At 42.6% G+C, this 22,244-nt stretch overlaps 3 protein-coding genes across 5 annotated transcripts in view; 2 read left to right on the forward strand and 1 right to left on the reverse strand.

Moving 5' to 3' along the window:
* slc25a16 (solute carrier family 25 member 16) overlaps positions 1 to 22,244 on the reverse strand; it is a 391,343-nt gene that overhangs the window by 279,697 nt on the left and 89,402 nt on the right. The window lies entirely within an intron of this gene.
* Positions 281 to 15,135, forward strand: zfand4 (zinc finger, AN1-type domain 4). Its single transcript, XM_070841313.1, has 10 exons — positions 281 to 568; positions 2,187 to 2,498; positions 3,902 to 3,977; positions 4,650 to 4,717; positions 4,843 to 5,029; positions 5,331 to 5,478; positions 8,104 to 9,342; positions 10,120 to 10,174; positions 13,319 to 13,436; positions 14,065 to 15,135. Exons 2-10 carry the CDS (start codon positions 2,315 to 2,317, stop codon positions 14,198 to 14,200), a joined length of 2,211 nt encoding a protein of 736 aa, XP_070697414.1. The 5' UTR covers positions 281 to 568; positions 2,187 to 2,314; the 3' UTR covers positions 14,201 to 15,135.
* Positions 19,859 to 22,244, forward strand: part of marchf8 (membrane-associated ring finger (C3HC4) 8) — a 76,514-nt gene continuing 74,128 nt past the window's right edge. Inside the window, exon 1 of the mRNA XM_070840529.1 lies at positions 19,859 to 19,935. The gene's annotated coding sequence lies outside the window, so the exon portion shown is untranslated. The remainder of the gene's footprint in view (positions 19,936 to 22,244) is intronic.

The raw sequence follows: 22,244 nt of genomic DNA on the forward strand, positions 1-22,244 counted from the left end.
TGGTATTTGCACCTAAACTTGTGGAATTATTGGATGTTATTGTTGCAGCACTTACCTCACTCTGTTTTAAAACTTGTAAGTGGTGGCAGCACCCTGATATATCATCATATATGAAGATGAGGTTTAAACTAGAATATTTTCACTCTGGCTTTGACAAAAGGGCCAACTTGATGCCCCGCCCACCTCGTCATCCGCAACGCCAATTGGTTCTTCCGGCTGCCAATCAAATGAGGTCACAAAGGTGTTGTTCAGCCGCTTTTTACAGGTATCATGATGTCGCCAACAAGGGGGCCACGGCGACCGACAACGGCACCCAGCCCAGTTTGTCCCGTGCGTTGGTTTTAGGGTGAAACGTGATGAAATGCTGCTTAGCTTTGAACGTAGCTCCACTCTCCACAGCCGCCGCGGACGGGACAGGACCGAAGCCCGTGAAAGTAGCCTAGCAGCCCGCTAGCCAACCACGGAGAAAGGCAGCCATTGTTTGAGATGTTGGCTAACATGGCAACGAAAGCTAATGCTAGCAGCGTCGGCTAGACGGACTCCGCTACCGTATTATTACAACATACAGGTAAGCAGCGCTCAACAATAACACACTTACGTTAACTAAATGTTTAATCTGTGTTGTGAAAAGTGGTTGAATAGCGCCGCTTGTGTGACCTTTCTTTGCTAACGTTAGCCGCTACAACGATAATTGTACTGAGACCGTTTCCAGCTCCATTCATCTCCGTTGTCAGGCAGCTAGCTAACCTGGTTCATCTGTTTTTAACGACCTGACCTGCGCTGATGCGGTCAACCAGTTTAATATATAAGATTAAATGTAGCTGCCTGTAACTTGACCACTTTAGTGAGTCGTTTTCTTGTTCGAGTGGCCTGTTGTGAGTGCTCTGAATGGGGACACCTCGGGCCTCGTACACTAACATAACAGTAACTAACAGAGTGGAGCACATAATCAGCTAGACAGTTAATCTTCAGTGTTGTGTATCTCATTTAAGGGGATGAGTGTTAACTGGAGCTCCTGTCACGCCATCCCCAATTTTAAGAGCCACCATGCTATTAAGTGCCTGCACAGCTGCTTGTGTACAACTGTACTCCAAAACACACAGAGGCAAGGTGATATGTGATAGCCATATATTATTCTCATTAGTCCCAAACTAGAAAATGTGTAATGGTTTCCCAAGGTGAAGCTGTAATCTATATTCTTATGTTATTTCTAAGTGATAAAAGGGCATCTACACAATAAAATGTCCTGGGTTATGTGATGAGTTGTTAAATTCAGCTTGTGCTCCTCTTTCAGATTAAATAAAGGCTTGATTGGACTAACTGGCCTCTGATGTTAAGTCTTGTAAGATGTTTGGAGAGGCACGTGTCACAAGAGGTGATCAGTCAAAGTCTGTGGCCAGGCACAGGACACTTCATACCTCTGATGGGTTTATGTAACACACCTGATCTTCTTGAATTTTGGCCAGGGCCTTAAATGCCGGGCTGAATATTTTATGAGAGGGTTGCACGTGTCTGCGGCCACTGATACATGCCCTTGTTCTGAAACAATTGCTCCCCAAATCAAAACATACGAGACTCGTGTGGCCACTACCCAGAAAGATCTTGTGTTTCAAACGTGTGCACAAAATGCAGTTGAATGCATGGATGGGTTTTTCAAAATGGTGCTTTCATGTGCAGATGAAAATAACTTGGCTATCAGATGATAACTTTGAATGCTATATGAAGCATGAAAATAGAACTGCCACGATTAATCAATTAGTTGTCACCTGTTAACGTAATGATAAAAATAATTTGAGCGATGTTTTTCAAGGGAAAATGTGCAGAATTCTCTGATTGCAGCTTCATAAATGTGAATTTTTTCATGTTTCTATAACAGTAAACTGAATACATTTGGGTTGCGGACAAAACAATAAATTTCATGATGCCATCTTGGTCTTTGGGAAACGTTGATAGACCAAATCATTAAATAACTGATCGAATAATCCAGAAAATAATGGACAGATAAATCGACAATGAAAATAACTGTTAGTGCAGCCCTACTTGCAAATGTGAAGTTTCAGAGCATAGACTATTTTGGATGAATTGAACTTGTGGGTAGTGCATACTGTGAGTTTGTGAATGGTTAATCTAATCCGGTTTTCTAAAAAGTTGTGTGAATCATGCAGTGTTTTTGTTTCTACTCACAGCTGTGGTCATCCTGCATAATGTGTGACGGTCGTGAGGCCAGTGAGCAGTGCCTGTCCCCATCTCCCTCATCTTGGGCCAGCCCCCCCGTTTAACCATCTCCCCGAAGTCTCTGCCCCAACCAGCCAAGATGACAGACAGGAAGGAGCCACCCTTCTTTAATGACGACAGTGTGGGAGCTTTTCACTACAAGCTCCCTTTCTATGACACTATGGAGCTCTTCATAGAGACACTGACAGGGACCTGTTTTGAGCTGCGCGTGTTGCCCTTTGAGGCTGTCATTTCAGTCAAGGCAAAGATCCAGAGGCTGGAAGGTAAAACGTCCAGTTATGTGTAGTTTGCATGTTTTAGTCTGCTGTTAGGAAACTGTGTCCATATTTTATAAGTCTGGGTGTTGCAATGAATCGGTCGGGTAGCAGTATTATTTGATGGGTTTGCTGCTCTGTGGAGTCAGGTTTGTGTGACTCAGAGCTGCTTAGTGGAAAAAATACAGGCAAAAAAGAACTGACAGAAAATTCATGATTACATGGTTGCATTGATTGACGACATAGAGTTATTGTCACGATACATTTTGATCTGTTAAGTAAAGGTGTCCTTTTTTAATTTGAAATTGTCTGTTACTAAAAATTAAATATTTGATCTATAATGATTTGTCCAAATTTAAATTCCAATGTGCATGTACTACAGACAGTGCCCCGTCACTTTGACCCATTGCGTTTATTGCTATCGCTGTCTTCATTTATAGTGAGCCGTGGTGAATCACAACACCCAACCATCTTAGAAACAAGACGCACTTTTGATTCAGCAATGCAAAATTGTTGGAAAAGGTCAGGTTGTTCGATGAAAAATGCAACTGACTCATAATATCATCACCACAGCAAATCCGTGGTCTGTTGTCTCGTCTCCCAGTAATTGAACACAGCCAAATCCATTCTGCAGTGCAGGATTAGGCTCTGTGGGGTCTATTTGAATGAATCCATGTGTTGGCTCTCACTCATTAATTTTGGCCTTCGCCGTCTTTTGAGGTTGCTTCTTTTTGTAGATCAAGATGACCTTCCATATCCACATTCTTTGCTGCTGTTTTCAGTTTTGGTCAGAAAGGCCTCTCTGTGCTCTGTGTGTGAGGAGGTGTGTCAGCCAAGCTTGTGTGTTTGTGAAGCAGCATACCACTCTGCAATGAAAGGACCACAGCTCACTCACTAACACTGGCCCACCTCCAGCCCCAGGTCAGCGAGTTCACTCATTGTGGGCACAGAGAGCTTCCTGACTACACATGCACTCATTTAATTTCATTTCATTCCAAGGAGTAGCTCTAGAGAGCCTTTGTAATCGTGAGGATGTCGGCCCTCTACGGGAGTCTTATTATTATGAACTCCTTTTCAATAATATTAGATAAAATATAGAGGTATAGCTTGGACAAGCTTGTGTAGCTGACAGTTTTAGCTGTAAAATAATCTGACTTTATGTTGAGGTAATACTGTAGCACGTCAAGTTTTTAAATTTTCATTATTTTAGTTGACAATGCAGAACTAATTTGTGCCTTTGCTGTTTGTTTTTTTTTCAGCAATTACATAGTTCTGTCTTTAGGGGGCAGACATGAATCATCCTTAGTGGTCTACAGGTGCTTCTGTTGGTGGCCTGTCAGATAAGGGAACTTAGTCATGAAAAGTTGTCAACTTTGTTTAATCTCCTACCCCCTCTCTGACTGTCTGTCAAGGTATCCCTGTTGCCCAGCAACACCTTATCTGGAACAATCTGGAGCTGGACGATGAGCATTGTCTACACGACTATGGGTAAATATATTCCTCCAGAGCACCGACTCCGAGGCAAAATCACAAAGACAGCGAGGCTCATTACAGCAATTACTAGCAATATTTCTGAAAACATGCCATGTAGATACAGAATCATTAGCATGTGCACTTTAAAAGCCTTTCTGCTGTGGTGGTGACTCCGCCTTAATTCAAGTTAGCGCGTTGCAAATGAACCAGAGACGTGGAGCTGGATGAGACAAGTGACATACTGATCATGTTAAGAGAGCTTACCCCTTCACTCTTGTCAGTTTATGAGATGCAGACCTCACCCTCCAGTGCTCTGCTGGCTGCAGATGGTGGTATTGTTATGAAAGCTTGTCACTTAATTTTCCACATGAACAGCTGCTGGTGAGATGTTGCTAGGCTTGCCTATCGCACTGTAGCATTCTTTTGAAGTTTTAGAAGCAGAGGGGTAGCATAAGCAATGAAACATCTGCTCATATGAAACAAATGTTCCAGTGACGTTCTTAGTAGTGCACTTCAAGGGTCAGGACGATTTCCACATGAACTTAAGTGCTATTCACTTTAGATCAGAGCCTCTCTTCACTGCCTGCCTACTGTTATGTCTCATTAGTAATGCATACATTGGGGAATAGTTTACAATACAGTTCACTCTTTCTGCTGTATTGATCATCAGTGTGTTTGTGTTTGCAGCATTTCAGAGGGCTGCACTTTGAAACTGGTCTTAGCTATGAGGGGAGGCCCAATTAACACCAGGAGAGGTAAGGAACATCTGTAGTTTTACATGATATCAAAAGAAGTTAGATGAAAAAGTAAATTCCCCGATAGGTAATTCACGTATGCTGCGTCTAGTTTAACCACAGAACCCCTTCTGTTCTTTTGTTAGTAACCATGGAGGATCCTGTCAAAGAGGTAGCTGACCTGATGGAGAGCACAAAGGAAGAGGGTTGGGAGAAAAGCCTGTCCAACAAACAGGTTACGTTTGTGGTCTATCGTGAGGGTGACCAGCTAAACTTCTTCCGAGTGGTCGACAGGGGAGATGGCACCCTGACCCCTCTGTCTGATTCTCTGAGGTCAGGATGTTGTCTGTTGTTTTTAAGTATTATTATGCCATTATATTATTGTCTGTCCACACTGTAACTATGCATATGCAGCTATTGCATTAGGTTCTTGGTATTGCAATTGGTTCAAGAAAAAAGAAAAAAGTCATGCAGCCAGTGTGGAGTTGAGTACCTAACGCTGATTATTTAGTGGTAGTTGGGTCCATTGTTGCGACAAAGGTTGCAGTGAGTGGGACCACTAAGGGGCTGCTGTTAAATGCACATCTTTGTCAGAGCACTAATAGGAAACATGTTTTTTCCTCTCCTTTTCCAGTGTTGGCTCGGTGTACAATGTGTGTGCAGAGGAGGAGGAAGATGGAGAGAGTCCTGCAGCTGCACTGCAGAGCCTTGAGAACTCCATCACTATGAACAAAATGAAGCTACTCAAAGCCAAGATGGAGGACATGAACCTCAACAAGAAGGTTGGCATCTACCAGGACTGCAGAAACCTTTTAACATTTTAGTAGCTATCAGAGTGCAAATGTGGCCTCCACAGAGTATTAATTTTCACACCATTTTTTGAATAGACATGGTATTTAAAACAGTTATTGTGCCCTTCATGTATTGTTTCCGTTATATGCATTTTTGCTGCAGCGTTCCTCCATCACTCCAAAATCATTGTCATTACAGCTCCAGAATTGTATTAAATGTCATGAAGTCGCAATTACATGACTCTCCGCGGCTGTGTGCTCCACTGAACTCAAACGAACAGTAGTCCACTCTCTCTCTCTCCACTTTGAGGTGTTGGTGTTCATAGCTAACTAATAATTATTAATATTCACAATCTGGGATTCAGCAAAACGGGCTGTTAGGACAGAAGTTTGACTTTGTTTTTTATCCATTCATCATCAATATGTATTAGTCTGTAAACACACACAGGTGTTTTAGGGAGGATCATTTCAAGTGTCCCAATGAATCCAAGTTACCAAAGACATTAAGGCACCGGGCACTTCTTCAGACAGACAAAGAGCTTTCAAGCCAGCCACTTCCAGTTGGCGCACATGAGGTAACTGCAAGTGCTGCAGCTCTACGGTGACACATAAGGCCATCAGTACAACAGGGTGTGTAATTGGTCTATAGCTCTTATTACATATCTGAAACTAGAGGTTGCTTTAAAGATTTGAGGTTTGGCAGAGTATTAATTTAATAACATTTAAGGATACTGTATTCCCTGGAACAAGAGAGAACCCTATAATGGGCCACATCTCTGGTTCACGTCCAGGTGCTGTCTCGCTCCCTCCCTCCATGTTTCATGCATTAGTTCAGTGCTCTTATCCGTGTAGTTACTGTGGCTGCTACTACATAGACTATGTTGGTCTTGGTGTTGGCTTCTTCTTCTTGTGTAATACTTGTTGTCAGTTGTTATTAATGATTATTAGACATGAATGATCAGAGCCTTTCAAATGTAAGCAAAATGAGTATTGCACAGCATTTAGTATGATGTCATTATGTGGACAGAGTTTTTATGAGCACCCCTGTCAATACTATGTCGGGAAATAATGTGAATCATGATACCAGTAACTTGATTCCATAAAGCATTGGTAATATAATTACCAATAATGGTTATGTAAGCCATGTAGGTAATATTCCTGCTTGCATTTGTTTGTTGTGAGTACACTAACAGCATGCCTACACCACCCAGACACAGCAAAACCCTTTTCCCCCACTCATGGGAAAAAAAGCTATTATTTTATCACTGCTGCTTTATTTTGCTTCTGTCCCAGTGACAGCTGTGGTTGTCAGTCTGTTAGTACGTATGTGTATCCATCCGCCTGTCCCATACTCATTAATGCAATATCCGAGGAACACCGTAAGGGAATTTCTTCAAATTTGGCACAAATGCCCTCTTGAACTCAAGGAGGAACTGATTTAAATTTGGTTTTCAAAGGTCACTGTGATCTCGCATAACTGAAGAATTCATACGGTAATTATGACAAAATAGGATATAATGAAGTCATGAGGTATTATTCCACTTAAATGTGATGACAATGGGCACAAGAGAGCTCCTGAAGCACCCGGTTTTAGACCATGGTGAGGTGATCTGGTGGTTAAATGACCTTCCCATCTGGCAGAACGGATGAGCAGGGTTATCCAAGATGACGTTCATTTCGTCTTCTGTCCTCCTCTCCAGCGCTGCCTCCACACTGCCCAGTTCTTACCCGACCAAGTCATAATGCCACCACCCCAGCACGCCGCTGCAAAGAGCAGAGCACTGGTTAACATAGACTGATAAACAGAATCCTGTACACACTGAATTATTGTAGTCTCCTCAGTAAGAACAGGCTGCTCTGTCCTTTCCTGAAGAGGGCTTTAGTTTTTTTTTTTATTGATTTGGACCCTACGGTGCTTGTATCAGTCCGTTATTACTTCCCCTTCTTGAATTACAATCAGAACAAGGGTCCTCCTTTTCCACCACAAGCTCATTGCTTTTGCTGATATTGAGCTTCACGTGACTGTTTTGTTGCATCGTATGATGACCTCCCTGTACTGCTCTGTAAAAATAGCCTCTGATTAAGAAGTTTGTCATTGCAAATTATTCTGGAATACTGGAATCAGAAAAGTCAGAAAATACACTTAATACCTTATCAATTCCTTTGATAAGAGTTGAGTTTGGACAAACATTGATGTAAACTGCAACTTGACTGGTTGGCAGAGGCATATATCTGTGAGGCAATGATTCTAATTTATCAATAAAATAATGAAACCAAATGATGTATGATGTTATCATCACATAGAATGCTGCTTCGCGTAATCCTAGACTAAAAATGGTAGCCTACAACCATTTTGAATAATGCAGATGTACTGCACCAAACATTAATTTGCATGTGTTTGTAGGGGGATAGAGTTCTTCATTACTTTAAACTGTCCTGGTGCTCCAATGTTTTTTATGCTCGTAATTAATTTATACAAGAGGCTTGAGTTAAGTGATGAAATAGCCGCTGTAATTTTAGAATTCCATCGAGGGAAAAATACTGAAAATGCACAGTACATTTGAGAGCACTGTGGTATAATCTGACTGTTTCTGTCTGTCTGTCTCTGTTCTGCAGCCGAAGAAGTCAGCAAAGGTAAAACCACGGCTTCCTGTCAGCCCACATCCCTGCAGTGGCACTCTAGGACCTTCCAGCACACGACACCATCATCGCCTCTTTCGTTCGCTCCCCCAGATCAACCAGCCTTGGCAGTCAAATGCACAACTACCTCCAATCGTAGACCATAAATCCATAGTCCACTCCCCGCCCAATGCTGCTGATACCTCTGCCCACCTGTCCATTCCTAGACGACCCCCTCCCTCGTTCTCCTCGCCTTCTTGTTATATGCTTCAGGAGGAGGAGCCATGGGAGGAATGCCCACCATTTGCAAAGATCCGGTCCCCTCCCAAAGTGTCCCGGTTGGACATTGGCAGCACCAGGTTGATGAGGGACTGTGTGTACCCTCAGCTCCCTCCACTGTGTATCAGGGGGCCACCTGAAGCCACCTTTGACCCCGCTGAGCCAGCAACAGAGGCAGTCGGGCTGGGTTTGTTAGAGGAAACTGCTGGGCTGGTGGTGCCAACACAGCCTGGAGCTCCATTTGGGGAACTAACAGACCCTCTGAGTCTGGATGTGTCCACCCAGCCAGAGGGAGGCCGTCGGTCCCTTGAGGTTGGGGCGCAGCACCCGCTGCCACTCTCCCCCTCCCCACTCAGTACCTGGACACTTGGTGCAAGTGACACTCTCACCAGCAGAGCTGATAGGACACAGCTTGGCACATCATTTAATATCAGCCCTCCCCCTCCATTACCCACCTCCACCTCTCCATCCTCTTCTGCCAGGCCGCTGCCTCAGCCTTTTGATTCCACTCTCTCCTGTTTACAGTCCAACTTTCAAGCACAATCCGCAGGACAAGTGAAGCCAGGCAGCACATGCCCTCTCTCCTCCACCACCTCGTCAGCTCATCCGCCACGCCTTTGTGGTGTTAAAGTAGAGTCACCTGGCAAGAGGCCAGAGCTTATCTCCAAGAGGGAAGCAAGGGGCATCACTAAGATGGCCAACCAAGCCTGTAAGGAGCCACTGGGGTCTCTGAACAACTCAGAACTCTTGGCTTCTCTCTCCACAAGGGCTCCGGACAGCAACAGCAGGGACACTCTTGGAGGGAGTCTTGGACTTGCACTTGCATTGCCTCCTGCCACTGCTTCAGGACAGGGCAGCCTTGGCTCCAGACTGCCATCCATCCCAACTAACAGACTCCTTCAGGATGATCTTATAAGACAAATGTCACCTTTGCACCGAGCAGCAGCTTCTTACATGGTGAGCACAGATAAGTGTCAATACTTGCTGCTAAGATTAGATTTTTGTTATTGGTTTAATGTTCAATTTGTTTGTTTTGAAGCTTTTATGTGATTTATGAACTAAACAATTTATTCTCCGACTTTAATTTGAGTAATACCCAGGCTATGCTCATCCAAACCCACAATTGTAGCGGATGCTTAAAAGTAAAATAGAAGTGGATTGTGTGAGATTCTTTAATATACCTGTCACAGCATTATCTTTATGACATTTGGTGAATTGTTCAAAATAAGATATCAAGCAGGTTCATCACATCGATTCGAATTACTTAACCATAATCATAGATTTTCAAAAGCTGCATACATTGTATTGGAAGGAATTTTAAGTGTCAAGATCCAATTGATCAGTTATTAAGAGGCGAGAATTGGCTGCCAGGAGGTCACACATTTTGCCACGAGATGAGGATATAATAGTCTCCCAGCCCTAAAACAATGCACACAGTCTATTGATAAAAAAAAGAAAATACCTATAGTGTTTGTCTGTTGTAATTGTTTTCTAAATGCAGTAGCTGTAACAGACCACATCAGGTTTTAACCTATATGTGACAAGGTGTTTGGTATTCTGCATGAAATGTTCAATTAGTACAAGACACTGTACATTTCCATTTCAGTGCTTCACCGATGATGATATTGACTGCTTCCAGCTCTTCTCCAGCACATTTTTCAAAAATCTGACTTATCTCAAGAAAAGCCACAGCAATTATTTTATTGATTTTTCGTGTTGCTGTTGTTTTCTCAGGCCACCAACAGTCTTGCGTCAGCTGGGGGAGTCATGACTACATTTGGGAGAACAGGTAAGGGAGATGCATGAACGTCTTTGTTTTCATGAAGTGCTAGTGTATATGGTACTAGTGTGTGTGTGTGTGTATACGGACAGATGAATTCAAGGCCACCTGTTGTACTTTGAAAGTGTTGCGCGCTCCGCAGTGCACACATTATGCCCAAACAGTTCTGAACTAAGATGCCATTCTTGAAAGGTACATTCACATACGGAGAAGATGATATGTGAAAGCCTTCAGTGCATGCTGTATGAGCATCACAACAAAGCACCGCAGAGGCTTTAAATATTCATGACTGCTACAACTGCAGAAGCAGCACACATAACTGAAAGCGTCGGGCCTACACACAAGCACACTCACTTATTTATGTCGGCCACTGATACGCTAAGACTACACACAGAGAATATGGATAAATGTGCGTGGATCAATACACCACACGGTGAGTCGAGCCACTCCATTGTCCTCTACCACTGGTCAGTTTTTTATCTGGGTTTCTCGCAGGCTGAGAACTTGAGCATTTGAGGATATCCAGAGAAATTTGAAAGGAATAAATAATACTAATGCACACGGACACTTTTGGTGGGAGCCCAGTGTATTTATTTCCATCCATCAGAGACAATAAGTATGCCGACTGGTGTTCACACCCCCATCAGTTATTCAAAAAAGATTCACTCAGTCCACAAGCTTGTTTTGTTTGTTCCTGATTGGACTCATGGCATCTGTTTATTAAAAGTAAAGTCTGAAATTTCTCATTTACATATTATTTAGAATGTTTTGAGATACTCTTAATTACAGCTTTTCTGCTTTTTGAGGTTGCCTTCACCAGCACTTTAAACACCTACACTGTTTTGCTCATTCGTCCACATATTTGCCCTCAAGCGCAGTCAGAATATGTAGTGATTCTTGTAAACTCCAGTGTCAGTGGGGTCCAAATCTGGACCCTGGAGGGACCACTCAAGGACAGTCAGACCTAAATCTACTTGTTGTTGTCCTGATTATGTTGTGCAGAACAGTGAGTCATCCGTCCACTCCACTTGTGTTTGCTCTTGACAATTTTTTTTTTCCAGTTGTCTGACTATATTTGACATCATTCATGGGTTCCTCAATCAGGACATTTTCCCCTTCAGCCTGATTACTGTAGGGATAAGTTGGCCATTTGTAAGCAACTAACTGCTCTGAGAATCAACATCTGAATCAACCAGTACATATTTTGGCAATGCTTTATTTTTCAACTCTGTAAATTCCTAATAATTTTCCAGAACTTCCTGGGAGGAACTAGATCACTTGTGTGATGTAATTTGCTTTTAATTACTGGGAAAATTGAGACAGTGTTGAGTCAGAAGGTTTACAGCAGTAAAGAAATGATGAAAGAAATTATTTTCTCGACAAAAATTATGACCTCTTATTTCTTAGAAGGAAACTTCTATGGAAATTATTAGGAAAGTACCAACTGGTAAAACAGGCCATATTTTAATTTGATCTGTTACCCATTGTGCTCACCAGCCTTCGCAAACATCTTCGGTGACTGAACTGCAGAGCACAAACAAAACACGGTCAGCAATTTATAAGAAGGTATAAGCAAGTGAAACAAACTGAGATACGTTAAGTTAAATAGAGGTACATTTGTCTCTCTTGGTGCTGTGTTTCTACGGTGCTGCTTTGTGTGCAAAAAAATTTAAAAAATGTGATGGGGACAGCCCTTAAATAAATATAATCAATCCAAGCTAGTCTACCAAACAAGAGAAGGTGGAAAATGTTCTTGGGTCTGAATATATTTGAACCCACTGTATGGTAGCAGATTAAAGTGCACAAGACAAATAGAAATCCAATCCCACGCCCAGCTGCTTGACAGCGAGCTTCCTGTTCCCGCATCACACAGCTGTCAGTTTCATCTGTATGTTCTCGTATCCCCACAGCCCGCAAACCTAGTCGAGCTGCTTGCTTCCACTGACATGATTGTCACAGTACAAGCTGACATAGACTAGTGCTCCTTGACATTTTCTGAAATCACTACAGGTAATTGTTCTTAATGGCAAACCCTGAAAGAATCCTGCGACCCCTTTTGAAATGGACATCGACAATCAGCCTCACCATTTAAAGTTTTGCAAAGTCACCACTGTTGACATCTAGTTTAACCGACTACAATTATTTCAAAATGCAATCATAAGACAAGCTTGAACTGAATTGTCAGGAAAGCCTATAGAAAAGCCGTGAATGTGACAGCTTCCTCCCACTAATGGTTCAGGATGCATGTGAGCTGTGGATCAATTGCAAAGGTTTGCCACCATAGTTTTACTGCTGTTACTTTTGACGGTGAGAATTTTTAAAATCTCGATGCAGAGGTGCAGTGATACAGACATGACAGATGCCAAAAAAAAAACTAGTGTGTGCTCATGTAATCGGGGCCTGTTGATTCCCAACAAATGACAAAGAAAAAAAGAAAAGCGCAGTGAAAGTCATGGCCAGCGGTGGAAGCAGCAGAAGAACTTCAAAAGGGCTCCGCCGATCAGAAAGATGATCCCATCCGTGACTCAAAACTGTGATATGATTCAAACCGTTAGCTTTGTGATCTGTTGCACCACTAGTTTGAACTGTTTTTCAGGGATTCTTTTCTGGCAGTTTTGTCCTGTGGGTATCGGCTAACGTTAAGCAGACCTAATGCATTATATAAAAACACTCTGCTTGTGCTCATTGGAATGGCAAAGCTAAGTGAATCGGTGATGACTGACAGTTTTGCAGAAATGTGCAGAGAGAATTGAAAACATATTGCATTTCTGGCCACACTCCTTTGTGATTTTCCCTGCAGGTGTTTTGCCTTTTGACAGCTGGTGGAAAAACTGCTGGCGTGTGGTCAGAGGTGCAACATGCCTCAAAGTACTAAATAGAGAGGAGTGCACTTTTCCTCCCTTTTATGGTTTTTGTGTTGATTTAACCTTTTTTAATGCTTCATGATTTCATTGATACGTTTAGCTTGAGCAAAGTCGGTGAAAGCAAAGAGCTTTGTCAGAAAATGTCAAATCTCTCACCTGGAAATGAAATGGTATAATTTATAGAGTCATGCTACATGATCGGACCGTGTGTACAGATTCAACCACATACAAAGCTTTTCTTTACACTGCCATATTTCTTTACAATACAAAATGTTTCCTGTTCTCCCAGGCACTCCAGCATACCATCTACCTCCAGTCAAGGCTCCCACAGGCAGCAAGAAGAAGAGCTCCAAGCACTGCTTCCTCTGTGGCAAGAAGACTGGCTTGGCCACCAGCTACGAGTGCAGGTACAAGAGCCTCCACCATTTCCACCAGCTGAACTAAATGAAATCACTCTCTATTTGTCGTCCTTCATGTAGAAAGAGGTCTTTTCCTGGTTCATCATTTTGTCTCTCATCCATGTCTCAAGAGGAAACGCGTCTCTGTTCACTGCTTGTTCTGCCACAAAGTGTTAACGTTATCAAAGTTCCCCCCCCACAACATCAATCTGGATCACATCCCTCTCTGGGGCCGTGTCCAGGGCATACACACTGAATCTGATGCAACAGTATGTAACTCCTTTCTCTTAACACCAGCCACTTGAAGTGATGGAGCCATTTACAGCGGAGCTCCCAACTGTGTTCAAAAGAGAAAGAGATAGCAGTTTAGTCAAATGATAAACTTCTGTGATTAAATAAGTGATGTAATTCACTCAGTGTTAATACTCTTTAATGAAATAAATTGAAGGTCTGAAATGGTGTTTTTACTAAAGGACAAATAGACGGATTAGAGCTCATAAGTAGGCTTTCAGTCTAAAGAAGAGTCTCTGCAGAACAGCCTGATAACTGAGCAGATGATGTTTGCTGATGTGGAAACTGAAATGTTTATTTTCTTTTTTTTTTTTTTTTTATACATCTGTTTATTTAAATCTTTCAGATGCGGTCACAACTTCTGTGCCACCCACCGCTACGCAGAGACGCACGACTGCACCTACGACTACAAGAGTGCCGGACGGCGATATCTGCAAGAGACCAACCCTCTTATCAGCGCTCCCAAGCTGCCTAAGATCTAGACCCTACAACCCTCACCTCTCATAAGGGACGACCTGAGGACCCACAGGTTACTGACTGAACGGTAGAGCTTCAGTAAAGTCATTTCTAGCAGAAAGAAGAAGGAACTTATTCACCACTGTGTGCTTTTTTTTTTTATCAGCCAAGTTTGCTTAAAATTCAAATTAAACATTCTGTAAAGCCAAGTGTGGACGAACGAGTAGACTGAAGTGGCACAGAACTACTTATCCCCTCTTGACAATGTGAAGATGTTTATCCTTTTTATCTGTCACCTTGTTCTTTTTCCATCTCCTAAACAACAAAATAACAAAAAAACCTGTGCATGTATGTTGGTAGTTTCTGCTAAATATATCTGCTGCACGTTCAGACATATCTTTTTTTTTTTTTTTTCTGTTCTTCTTTTTTAACAGGACCGCTAATGACTTTTCATTCGACAAGTCTTTTGACAGATGCACTTTAGAACTATCATATTTATACATTTACCTTTCCTTATTGTGGGGGGGAAGGATACTTAAATTTCTGTGTTTGTCTTATGAAGTGTTTATGTTGTCGTCTTCCAGATTTTTATATTCTGCACCTCTAAGCGTCTTTCTTACATGGGCACATACGACATCACTAATGAAATCTTTCTTAAGAGAACAGTACACCCACTTATTGATGAAATACGTAATATTTATTAATGAATACTACTTATTTAAATTTGGTTTTGAAATAGCAAGTATGCAATGTGTGTAGGTGTGAATGTCAGTTGTAATCTGTAATCCTATCAAGTAAACTGTATTAGGATTGGGGGGGGGTGGTTGTGATATTTATGTGTTTAAGTAAGGTGGTTGCCATAAAAAAAAAAATCTTTTGTAAGTCTTTTTTATTACTCAGCTGTTGCAAAAACTTTAAATGCTGTTATAGTATCTACAGGGGTTTGATCTAATAAAGTTTCTTTCCGTACATACTGTACGTCACTGACTCATCTGGGTGTTTAAGTCCGGCAGCTTCTAATCATATTTCCGATCGGTTGATTGTTCTTATATGTAACTGATGGTCCCGCTGTAATTTCCTCTCATGTCTTTGCGACTTCCCCAAGTCATCAGTTCCACACTGAATGTCTGACCTTTCCTGCTGCGCATCCTTAATAGTTTTCATATTACTGTGAAGAAGATGAGAAACTGTCTGTTTGTTAACACTGACTCATTCTTCTCACAGCACCTTGTCTTCCCGACTCAGACCCGCAGCTAGTTCCTTAGCAACAAGCCCCAAGTCTCCTAATTCTGGCCAAAGTTGGGTCTGACATAGTTAAGGGCGACATCTTGTTAGGTCTTCCTTAATTAGCACTGTGTCACCATCTCAGGATCTAAACCTGTGATCTTCTTACTGGGCTTTTATCTGCTAATTTCTCTTACTCAGTAGGTTTCCTCTAAGTGCCACAACACATTTACAGCCGTAACATTAAAAGAACGCAAGCTTATGTGTGAACTGATAATTCACTCTAGGAATTGTTATTGTTTGTGTGTCAAATGATTAACAGTAAATGTTGGATAACACTCAAGGAAAACATAAAAGCTCTTTTAAATATAATCACACAAAAATCCAATATTCAGTCTCCACATGGTCAAACCTTTCAGATCTGGATCTCACTGGACTGATCCCACCGCGCCCTCTGCCACTGGTTTACTTTCTTAACTACAGTGTCTACATATTAATAAATTTGTCAGCGAGAGCTCTTCAAAACCGCTGTTTGTTTATGAGCACACATGCAAAACACAAACTAATCCTGGAGCGCAGATAAAGCTGCAGTCGGTAAATATGACAACACTGTGTAATCAGAGACAGAAATATGTTGTCTGTCTTTGCTGCTGAATCAGTGCTTAGAAATGTTGGAATGAAACATGAGGGTGCAGCCAGTTAATCATTTGCTTTTAGTTTTGGATTCTGTTCCTGTGCAGCAGACAAACCCTGACCTGAGTCACATCTCAGTGTTTTTATCCTCACTTTCCTCCTTCATGTTGTCTCGCTTTGATCCAAGATAATTGGTCTGTGCGGCATATACTGCTGAAACAACGCTCAGTCGCTTGGCAGATAAATGCACCTCAACATGGAGAGGGGCATCTTTTTAAAAAAGGGTGGAGTTTACAGGCTTCTCTAGATTAATTTTAGAAAAATACATCATGCTAATTTTATTCTCAAACTCCTCAGTGCAGCTGCAGGAAGTATCATTTTTATCGTGCAAAGTCATGCATGTCCAGTCAGTAGGCTGTATTTTGAAACTTTCTCACGTAGCTTACTGAATGTGGTGAATGCAATACTACATTTTATTATAAAAATAAGGATCATAAGTCAATTTACTAGCCACCAGGAGTATTACATGGTGGAGCCAAGCAGTGTAAAGACTAAAAGATTTCATATAATATACCCACATTTTTCAACTTTAATATCGTATATATAATATAATAGTTTTTAATAGAAAAAAACAAATGGGAAAAGGATGAGTGACCCTTAATAGTTCCTATTGTAGCCTATAGTGCTGCGGCACGCAGAGAAACACTGAAGAGACTTCACGTTTCTTCACGTCTGTGCCACCAGAAGTCTGAGCAGAAGATTGGGACTGACGCTCAGCCTGGGAAAACAGTGGCATGACGTTTTCTGAGGCTCCGCAGAAGCTTTGTCAAGTCCAGTAAACAGTAAATCTTTTTTTTTACATCACAAATTGGGGTGTGGAGTTTGAAAGATGTGAGTCTGGACGGCGGCAGCAAGTCAAGTGAGATCCAGTGTTTTTGGTGCTGCTTTTTTCACCTTTGACCTTTGTTTCTCCCAAATCTGTCTTGTGAATCATCCAACTTTAAGAAAGCGAAATATCAAATTGTTCTTTCTTCCTCTTCTCATAACATAATGTACCTCCTGAGTATTTGATTTGGTTTCTTCTGCCGTTTCTTTGGTGTCACACAAACATAACACACCAAATGCCTATTTTCTCTCTCAGGATTTTTCCATTCGCCTCTTGCAGCTCCGCCAACTTCTGCAAGTCTATATTTTACTCAGGCCGAAAAACAATGCTTCTTTTTTTTCTTTTTTTAAACGTGGCTTTTTAAAGAAGAAATCCAGCTCAGCGAGTGTGGCAGTGAACATATTCAATACCAAAATCTATACAGGAAAGTAGTAGAGAAAGAGAAAGTAGTTAAAGACATGGCTGGTTACTGATCATCTTGTTAATAGTAATCCATTAGGACTGAACTGTGCAGTGTACCCAGAAATGTATCAGTTACTTGGATTTTGTCTCTAAAACCCCTTAGTACTGCATTTCCTTAAATAATCTCCCATATCCATCTCCTGCAATCTTTATCAACCACTAAACTGCTAAAATATCAAGTATTTTTAGTATTTATTCCGAAGCTATCTGCACTTTCTCTGTAATCAAAATACAATTCATTACCGTTCAGCATTGTGTGTTTACTCTGCTTCGTGTGCATGTGCACAGGGCTGCAGGAATCAAAGCACGAGGCAATGAAGCACTACCAGTCTGACAGGTTCACTGTCTCAGGTAAGAACACTTTGAGAACACGGGGCAGCTTTTTTCCCATTTTGCTGCCCCCTCAGTTACAATCCCACTTACCGCCCCGCCCACTGACAAACTCATCTTCTACCTGACTGCTCACTTCCTGCTGCCTCCTCCTTAAGAACCCTTCCTTGTACATTTGAACAAACTTTGCGTGTCAACCTTCTCTCACGCCAGCCAGTTTTTCCAGTTACACCTGCACCCTGTTCTCAGGAGAAACTCCTCATGTATGTTGTCCTGGCTGCAGAGGTGAGTGCACCAGTCAAACTCCATCTAAACAACTAAATGCACGAATCTCTCTGTGGCTGTTTTTCCCTTCTTGTAAAAAGTAACATTAGGTTTTCAAATGTAGACACGTAGACGCGTCCAAATCCCTCCACGGCGCAGCAGGGCGGCCTGATCCTTCTGACGCAGAGACACATGCATGACAATTTTGCAGACTCACTAGTGAGGTGCCCACTTTGTCCAGACAGAGCACAGAGGCTCCGTTGTCCCACCCCAAGGATGGAGTGGCGGACTGTGCATCAGTAATAAGCCCAAACACAATGACAGGTTTCACAGAGATTGAGCCGAGGCTTTGAGTCAACAGAGGATACATTCCCTCGTTTAATAAGTGAGCCTCTCCCAACATACTTCTGTGAGAGAGAGTTACAGTACGTGGTGTGATTCACTCGAGTTAGGACAGTCATAAAGAACACTGCAGGCCATTCAGGAGCTGAATAATGACCATTGCACCAGAATATATTAATAGTCTGACAGATCGGAGCTATTTTCTAGAAATTGTTCGCTATGGGCCACTGATAAATCTATTATACTATTCTATTTTCTATAAAATCTAATGTTATAATGAAAAATGTCTGTAATAATAATGAACATCACCATCATCATCCTCTTTAAAGGGATAGTTTGACATTTTGGGTAATACGCTTATTCAGTTTCAGGCAGAGTGAGATGTGATGACTGATTGATCTCTCATGTCTGCACAGCAAACACAAAGATACAGCCTGCAGCTGATTAGCTTAGCTTAGCTTAGCTTAGCATAAAGACTGGAAACAGGGGGAAACAGCTAGCCTGCCTGCATCTGAAGGCAGCAGACAAATGAACATGTCACATGTTGGTTGCTAAACCCGTCCAGAAACCAACGATTATGTGTCAAACTATGACTTTGCAGGATGAGTAACTTCCTGATGTCTCCGCTGGTCAGCTGACAGCTGCTCAGGGCCGATGGAGGGTTGGTGTTTTTACACCTTTTATTTGTATGAATAGATAAAAGTTAATTTAATGAGCTCGTTAATGAGCTTTAGAGGTGTTGGTGGGTGGATTCTGTTGTTTGGCTAGCTGTTTGCTACGCTAACTGCTCCCTTTAATGGACAGATATTCAACTGCAGCCTGAAACACACACTTGTAGCAGATACAGTGAAATACAGCAGACCTTTATGATCACACACAAAACACACACAATGTCACAAAATACTTGTTTTTTTCTTAATCAAAGTGCCTGTTTTGGTAAAAAGTGGACACTGGAAGATGAATGGATTCCATTTAGATTCCTTCACATTAACATTATCACATTACATTAATTATTATCACTAATTTGGAGCCGATTTTCATGTCCATCTGATGAATGAAGCATTAAGTCAGTCATTCAGTCTCCTTTTAGCTCTGCTTTGGTGTCTTTTAGCTCTGTGAGCATGTGGCTCTTCAGCTGCATTATATTTGCTGGGTAGTTTTAATAATGGGCAGATTTTGTATTGTGAGTTTATTAGAGCTTTTTAGTGGATAACAGCAGATGGTAGAAAAAAATACATGTAAAGCCCAGAAAACCAGAGCTGCACAGTTTGAATGCCCTGCTGGCTTGTCACTACTTTACATTATGATAGAACAAATATTATATATTATTTTATCCACCACCATCCTCATAGTAAGCTACATTTTCCACCACCATCATCATCATCATCATCATCATCATCATCACCCCCTCCGTCATTATCCTCATCCTCATCTCGGTGGTGCACAGCCCTCAGCGCGCCCTCGTGCGCCGCCTGTCCTTTAAATTCATTATTTCTCGTGCATTTTTTTTTTTTTTCCCACTCCATCTTAACACGGAAGTCAGTGACGCACCACTACACACAGCTGCTCAGCGGGGGCAATGAAATAAACAACACGTCGTCATCCAGGGCCAAAGCAGCGGTGAGTGTCTTCTTTTTCTCTCTTAGTTGGAACATGGAGCCACATTTGGTCCAATGCAGCGATGCGTCCGTCCGCTCGGAGGCTCCTCCGTCTCCGCTGCGCCTCTCGCTGTGGTAAAGCCAACCGGAGGCGGCTGACGGTGTGTCGGACGGACGGACGGACGGACGGACGTCTGGACTGTGCTGGGATGTGAATGTGTGACAATTTGCTTCTGCTTTTTTTTTTTTTTCTTTTTTCTTTTTGTGCATTGCGAGAGTGGGTCCCTGGCGACGGTCACCGTAAATGATTAAGGTATGAAAATTCAGCTTAATGTCAGCGGCTGGTGCGCCCTGCAGGAGAGAGGTGGGGGTGTGGGGGGGGAAGGAGGGAAGGAGCAACGCGTTTAGTGTCAGCTGAAATGTCTGCTGTCTTTAATGGGCTTGTGTCTCAAGAGGAGACGTGATGTTGGCGGTGTCCGAGCCTGCCTTTGTTAGTCCTCCTTTAGTGGAGGAATAAGACGGGACAGGTGGTGGAGATATAATTTATTGCAATCCGGATATTCTAACATTTCATCCCATCATTGCAGACTGGGATGCTGCTAACTTGCGTTTCCTTGTGCATAAACCAGGGGCCACATAGCAGCGCGTCTGTCCCCCCCCCCATGAGTTCACCTCACTGGATCACTCCTGATTGGGATGTCAGTGGCCACATTTGCATGATGGACTGTGTGTGTGTGTGTGTGTGTGTGTGTGTGTGTGTGTGTGTGTGTGTGTGTGTGTGATCTCAGCAGCTCCCTTTGTCTGCTGTATGTGCACACTTCCCGGACACCTCAGGTCTCAGACGCACCGCCCGGCCGGGTCTCCTCTTTATTATGAGCCACAATAAAGCCAAGAGGTGCACCCTTAGCTGCACCTGCTGAAATAAACATCAACAGCAGTTCTAGTTCTTCAATCTTCAGTCTGACACCAATTCAACTCTCAGATCTGTCTGTAAAATGTTGCTTTGCCTGATAAATAGTTAGATTTGTGTGCGTATTTTCTGCCATCAGACCCAATAATCAGTGAAATAGTCGCACACTACACTGTGTCTTCTCACTGGCTCTGCTCTCCTGAGTCCTGCTGCGTGCCATCATACCTGCTGTGTGCTCCATGCATGTGTGCAGCAGTCGCGGCTTGTTTACATCGATTTAAAGACATAGCGAGGCGCTCTTGTGAACCTACTTTGCTTTCAGTGAAGAGTGGAAACCGCGTCTTTCTTCAGAGGCCGCACGCCAAAGACCGCCTCTTATGATACCGTCTTTATCATGAGCTGCAGCGTGGTGTTCAGCTATTGTCGGGGCATGAGGAAGGACCAGCTGTGTCTGTCTGTGTGTGTTACATCACTGTAGCCTTTGGTTATGCCTTTGCCAGTGTTGAGAAATACTGAGGGCTTGCTGCGATAAGAAGCCTCATTGTGTGTACATGCAGAAACTTGCAGATAACACAATGCTTATTCTCTCTGTTGTGCTGCTGTGTAACTAATCCTGCCTCCTCACATGGGATTACCGCATATAGATCGTCTTCTTCTCTGCACAAACGCTATTTAAGGTCCTGACACAGTTGAATGTTTGAACAAAAGCGACAGACGTTGGTCTTTTTGTTGGCAAGCTGCTGGAGCTCTAATCTTGGGTTTGTACTCGAGTTGAACAAAAACTTATCTTAACTCTGAAAGATGAGAGTGCTTGTTCTCTCTGAAGATGGCAAGAACAAGCAATATATTCAGTCTATTTTTTTTTTATTCACCAAAAAGTTTGACTCCAGAACTTATTTGCAGTTTAAAGTCCCTTCATATATGACCACATCGTGCACTGCTCTCTCTCTCTCTCTCTCTCTCTCTCTCTCTGCTCTCCTCCGCCTCCGGCCTGGTCTTCCTTCATGTGCCCTCGGACAAAGAGAGATTTTGCTGGTATCAACAAGCATTCTGCTGTTATGAGAAATCTCATCTATTCCAGAGCCCGAGCTGTCAACAGACCCTGAAGTCGTCAGTCGTCCTGACAGGGCAGACTACAGGGACAAATAAGAAAGTAAAGCCATGATTACGGTTCCAAATCAGAGGAAGAGGGAGACTGAGAGTGTGTGCGCTAAGCTGCTAAAACCGTGAGCAAAGGAGCCTGCAGTCTTAATGGACTACGCTATTGTGTGCTTGCAAATGAACTCATACTTTCTGTCTTCAGAGGTACGTTCTGAGTAAAATAATTGGAGGGCGGAAAGAATGCAATCAAAAGTATCTGAAGGCTCCGATTGTGGCTTTCTGCCAATTAACAGCCGGCTTTGTTGGCTGAGATGGTGAAA

The sequence above is a fragment of the Pempheris klunzingeri genome, chromosome 12, assembly GCF_042242105.1.
Source record: "Pempheris klunzingeri isolate RE-2024b chromosome 12, fPemKlu1.hap1, whole genome shotgun sequence".
NCBI classification, from domain to species: Eukaryota; Metazoa; Chordata; class Actinopteri; order Acropomatiformes; family Pempheridae; genus Pempheris; species Pempheris klunzingeri.

Coding starts and splice junctions, on each gene's coding strand:
- zfand4 (XM_070841313.1), top strand. CDS start 2,315: ATGACAGACAGGAAGGAGCCACCCTTCTTTAATGACGACAGTGTGGGA. Junction 5,479..8,103: donor ACATGAACCTCAACAAGAAG/GTTGGCATCTAC, acceptor TCTGTTCTGCAG/CCGAAGAAGTCAGCAAAGGT. Junction 13,437..14,064: donor GCCACCAGCTACGAGTGCAG/GTACAAGAGCCT, acceptor TAAATCTTTCAG/ATGCGGTCACAACTTCTGTG.